Here is a 6,168-nt window from a genome sequence, read left to right on the forward strand (position 1 = left end):
AGACTTTATTCATTTAAATAATGTTGGTTAAAGGGGAGATATTATGTTCATACTTCTTGAGCTAAATGCTGCAGGTCTTCAATGTTTTTAAGGCCAAGGACCCCTTAGCTGAGGAGAGATGTGGCAGGGTCCCCTTACTGTGAAAAGGACTTGCATATTAAATGGGATTAGAATAAAGTTTAGGGTTGTCTCACATTCCATATAAAGCCTTTTTAAATGTATTCAATATTAAGCTGTTAAATGATCAATTCATAGCTAACAACTAGTTTGTTGTAATGGATAGAGGGCAGCACAGTGACAGTTTCTTTACTCAGGAGAACCCGCTCAGGTACGTTACACTTCTTTACCATGCAAATGGGCAGGTTGGCCTTCCTGGTTATTTTTCTGTTAAGCCTCTGTCAAGTCCAACTTCAAGTCTGAGTAGTTTGCGCTATCGATAAACTGTTAGGATGTAGGACAACAGGGATGTTCTGAAAGCAAACCCAATGGAACAATGTTCCTGAGAGCTGCCCATGGCATTAAAGAGGTATTGATCAGTTATTATTCGAGAGATGCTGATTCCATAATATGGTTAAAAAAAAACATATGATTGTTGCTGTTTCTGCCGGAGGGGGGGGAAGTTCTTCTCAAAGCTTGCTGCTGAATTGTACACCCCCCACCTTAAAGAAGAGTGACTACGGATGGAGTTCACTCTGTCCAGGAGTTGGAGGGTGTAGGGGCCGGATTGGAATAGCTCCATGTATGAGGAGAACTGGATACAGTGATGGAGGCGGGGCCCTTCCTTCCAATCAAAGTTAAGCAAAACTAAACTTGAAAAGTTGCATCTTATGTGAACTTAGCCCTAACTTATGAAATAAGAAGTTATCATCATCAAGCTTTAACTTCAACATATTGATCCTTATGGGTGATATATTTTCAGAAAATGCAGGTGTTACAGAGGTTACATCTGTATTAGTCAGGACATTGTAATACATCATTGGTCAAGTTATTACGTTATCGGGTTTTGATTTTTGATCTGGTGGGACGGACAATAATACATTTTCCACTACTCAAGCAAAAATACAGAGTTGGTGGTGAAGTCATTGCAGTCAGCTTCTTTTGGTTAGGGTTACCTGTTTGTTCATCATACAGGTTCTTTTTACCAGGAGCCATATTTTCCTCAGGGGCCTCCTGCTCTCCAAAACAACAAGCTCTGATGAAGAAACAATGAACGAAGGCGTTTCTCATTTACAATCAGTGTTTCAAGGCTACGAGCTAAGGGCTAACATCTGCCCAGTTTGTTCCTCTGATTAAGATCCGGACGTCTGATTAAGTCCTATTGGTAAAATATAGTTAAAAAACACTCACATGTATGCAGTGGTGTTTTTATATGTAAAAAAACTGGAGGGGCACGAACAACTTAGATATTTCTATATACTTTAGGCTTCTGGTGCTTTTTTAACACGTCAACAAATAGGAGGCAACAGCTAGCTGATCCTTACATACAAAGAGAGAACGAGGGGGGGGGGGGGGAGTGTGTGAGAGAGGGAGGATGGGAGCAACAAATGACATACTGTCGGAAGCCGTGAATCAACAAAACTTACCTCCAGTTTTTCTCCTAGAGTAAGCGTCTCAAATGTGAGCTCCAGTCGATGATCAACTTCATTCATTTTCATTTTTTATTATTTTGGTGATGTAATTCAAAGCTCTCGTCTTCTCTTCACACTTTTCGCAGCACTCACACTCACAGCCAATCAGCTCTGAAATATGAGATGATGTTTTAGTTAGGCTGCGAGCGCTTTGCCCCACCCGGGATAATTTTTTCGCCGTACATATTGAACAAAAACTACTCTGAGCCTGCGCAGTGTAGTTTTGACAATACACGTTCATTTTTACAGAGAGATGGGCAGCCCCACATCGCTCAACCCGACTAAGTACGCACACTGTGGACACTAATCAGAAGAAGGCAGTCTGAAGCAGCTGTGCCCCACCTGCCCCTAATGACGGGTTGCCACTGCATGTATGAAAATGATAAGCTTACTGATTAGTGGAGGGTAGAATGATTTCTTGACACTATGTGTGATGATTGAAAATGTGGAAACCATGCAAAGGGAAAAGTTCCTGAGGGTAGCAACAGCCTCTGAAACCGCTGTGAATGACTCTTTCTGTGAATATGAACTGTTTCACATTTAACATGAATGCTAAACAACTAGTTATACATAGCACATAAATCCTGTCACCAGAGACTGTATGAACACCATCAGGCCGCACTGCACACATCACAGGAAAGGTCACTGTCACAGAGACGCACAGGGAATTGATACCAGCATTCTCATCTGATTGTTGCTTTCATGGCAAATGCATTTTCCAAAATGTCCCAGAGTTCAGATCATCGATAAGGACAGAAACAAACCTCCTCAGTGATTTGGATCTTTTTTCTCTGCTTTCATGTCTGACTATTTGTGTGCACCGCTCGTCTCTTATTCTAATCCTCTGGACAATGTCAGCCAAAAGATGTTTATTAATAACCATCGGGGGCCTAGAGAGGGGAATAACTGACATAGTCACCCCGTCGCCCCTGTACTCTACCCATCCCATGGAGAAATCCAATTATAGGCATTACAGGCCAGGTGATGGAATAGGGTTACAGGACAGGCATTCCTCCCCAGTGTCAGATTGTATTGTGTTAGTTCTATCTCACAGACTCTCACAGCATCGTCAATACAATTTATATATATGAGATATACTTTAAACATCCTCACCGTTGTTCCTACAAGTGTGAAAAAGCTGCTTTTAGTTATGAATTCAGAGCATATTTTTTCGAACAAAAACCTGCTTCTTCCTTTGAAGACAATTGCGATATTAAGTGAACAGAAATGTCAACCATCCCAGTAACTCGACACTCCTGAAAAGTGAAAAAGAATGATGAATAATGCCTTCTGACGGGAAATATATGACATCTCTACCTCCATCAGTGCTCTAACCTGAAAAAACACTTACACTACAAATGGACACATACTAGACAATCAGGATTACATCTGCACTGTTTTTGGGAAAACAACGGAGTAAATACAAGTTGTCCCTCTCTTATCTCATCGTTTCTCTACTGCTTCACTCTTACTGCTCTCATTGACATCAACCTTATAAGACCTAACATGCTTTCATCAGAATTTTTTTACATTTGACTTCTAATGTATCTAATTGTAAGTTGTTCTTTGTACAGTAGATGAGTGCATTTAGCTTTCTTATCTTTTACTATATAATAGATTCAAAACATTTTCTTAGACATCCTTGGTTTCCCTTTAACATACAGTAATACTCAAGTGTGTTAAAGTGCCCATCCAGTCCTGTTGCACTAATGACCTAATTAGCTAACACATTACGGGCAATGACTTGTTATGATCTTCTTAAATCATGAACATTATGAGCCATCACAATATGTTCCTCACTGAGAGGATTGTCAAACCACATCTGCGGATCAAAAGACCAGAACAGATATTAAATGGACCTTCGGTGACTATCCTAACTGTCCGCTATCTTCCATGTGTTGTGATACCCCCCGCCCCCCCCCACATCACATGCCACTGTAGACCTAAATGGTGTCAGATGGATATGAGATTGTAACAGTGCTCTGCTCACTTAATGGCAGCAACAGCTGTTGTTTAACTGCATGGTGGCCGTACAAAAAGTACAATTAAAGACAAAAAGTTGTTACAGCATACTTTTTAAAATAAAATGTATCTTCAAAAGTACTAAAAAAAAAGTATCTGAGGACCCTGAAACATTTTGAAGACAACTCTCATCAACTGGAGGAAGTTCGACCTTTGTCTGGTCCGTAATATGAGCATTATGACAGACAGAAAAAGACTAAAGCATTTTTCTTTGTCATGTCTTCAGTTTAGCAACGTAGCTCAGCCTCAATTTATTTCATATTAAATCAACTATATTGATATTGTGAAATAAATTATAGTTTTCTTTCTAGTCACACCAATGTTTTTATTTGTTTTAGTTTTCCTGACATCACAAAGAACAGAGTAGATTAAATATTAAAATGGTGTTGTACTTGTGTCTCTAAGCATGGAAACATACAAATACACAAGTTGTCAGTGTGCAGGTTTACCTCTCATTTGAGGGCGGACTGCAGGGCTAGAGGAGGGTGAGTGTGTGCGGGTGAGTTAAGGGGCTTGGATGTGGGAGGGTCTGCCCCTCTGTCATATAAATGCTCTCCCTCTATCTATGTCAGAGTTTAGTGTCTCCCCCAGGCTCTCAGGTCATCCGTCCTGCACCCGTTTGTCTTCCTAACTGTACTCAGCTGCAAAAGCCCACCAGACCTCAGCCAAGATGGAGGCCATCAAGAAGAAGATGCTCATGCTGAAGTTGGACAAGGAGAACGCACTGGACCAGGCCGAGCAAGCTGAAGCAGACAAGAAGGCAGCTGAAGACAGGAGCAAGCAGGTGGGTTGTGGACACGGATACAAGAACTCATATTAAACAGGTGTGAGGCAGGTACTTTGAAAGGTTCAATGCCAAGGTGCCCTTGAGCAAGGCAGCAGACCCCCATACTGCTCCCTGGATACTGTATAATAGCTACCCACTGCTCCTCAACCCTAACACTTCTTGAATGCAGAGACAGAATTGTACAATGTGTGCAGTTAGGTTAGGGTTGGAGTTAGGTTAGGGTTAGGGTTAGGGTTAGGGTGGTGTACAAGATGAAGACTAAAAGGGACTTTATGCAAATCATCTATATCCATATTCCGTTGAAGGTCCTGTGAGGCAGGGAAGGATTCATGTCATGGGCCTTAGGGTGACCTGTCACTCCTTCAAGGGACTTTTTCCTCCACTGTCTCATGAAGCTATCATAACTGAGGAGTTACTAAAGCTCATGTCTTGTGTGGTCAGAAATCTGGAAGGGTTCATCAATCATTTTGAAGATGATGGTATAACCTGAAGTTATATTTTATTAGCCTTGCCGCTCTTGATCTTTACACTGGCATTGTGAATCTATTCGCGGCACACCCTAACCCACATGCATAGGTCGGTACAGTCAGAGACAGAAATAATAATTCACGGTTTATTATTTTAATTTGGTTTCATGTGTGAGTGTTAGCCAAAAGCACATTTTTCAGTTTCCCCATAATGTTAAGGAAGCCATTTGAACAATACATTCATGAGTCTACTTTAACGTTGGATTGGGAGAGCTAACATTCCAGAGATCCTGCAGCTGTGCTAGCATTTGTTCCATGATGTATAATGGAGGATTTCTTTGTCTGAACTTGTTACCAGAGTTTTCTGTCCGTATCAGAAGTAAAATGAGTATCTACTTTAATACTGGATGGTAGAATTTGAGCATTTAACCATATCAATCTGTAAATGGACATTCTGACCACTTTCCTCATGAGTTGCTCCTGATTATCATTGAATAAAGTAACTACTCCTATTTCTTAATCATTAACTCTTTTGTGCAACCTTAACTTAAATCATACATAACACACAGTGGTTATTAAATAACCCTCGCTGCTTCATGAGTATCTAACCATAGATTTCATTTTTACTTTTGGAATAATTCCTTAGGATGGACCATCTCATTTTCAAAGGGGTCCTCAAATATAAGCTAAAAAACAAAAATAATATAAATAAATAGAAGATACAAATGTGACAAAATCCAACTCTGACAAACCAATAAACAAATTATACAACATGCTAAATAAAAAGATTGCACTCAAGCAGAGCATTACAACGGATCATTCAAGTAAAGATTATAGAAAAATAAGTGTTTACCTTTTATGGACATGTCCAAAAGGCCCTGACTTCTTGATATATGATTGGTTGTATAAGTGGAAATGTGATGGTTTATTTATGAATGTGCTCATGATGCCCCTGATACAAAAGTCAGACTGAGAAAAATAGGAATTGTAAATCGAACCAGCCAAACTCAAGGCTTAAGTCAGAGCTCTTTAATGGAAGCAGAGTTGACACCAGAAGACTTCGATGCACATGCTGAGAAGTTTTTGTCGGTACTATAATTATCGAGCTATCATGCTGTCATCAAGCTAAAATAAACCTGTTTATTCTCATCAAGCTAATCCGGATCCTTTGACGCAGTTTGAGGATTGAGTTGTTAATCCTGGATGAAGTTATTATAAACTGTAGAACTTCGCCAAGGCCCCTTCCATTAGTGAAACACATAGT

General features: G+C 40.2%; 1 protein-coding gene across 1 annotated transcript in view; it reads left to right on the forward strand.

The window, feature by feature from the left end:
• Nucleotides 1–4,193: 4,193 nt before the first annotated feature.
• Nucleotides 4,194–6,168, forward strand: part of tpm3 (tropomyosin 3) — a 13,386-nt gene continuing 11,411 nt past the window's right edge. The window contains exon 1 of the mRNA XM_034126264.1: nt 4,194–4,434. Coding sequence (XP_033982155.1) covers nt 4,321–4,434 — 114 coding nt within the window. The 5' untranslated portion in view covers nt 4,194–4,320. The remainder of the gene's footprint in view (nt 4,435–6,168) is intronic.

This window comes from Trematomus bernacchii, unplaced genomic scaffold (assembly GCF_902827165.1).
Source record: "Trematomus bernacchii unplaced genomic scaffold, fTreBer1.1, whole genome shotgun sequence".
NCBI lineage: Eukaryota > Metazoa > Chordata > Actinopteri > Perciformes > Nototheniidae > Trematomus > Trematomus bernacchii.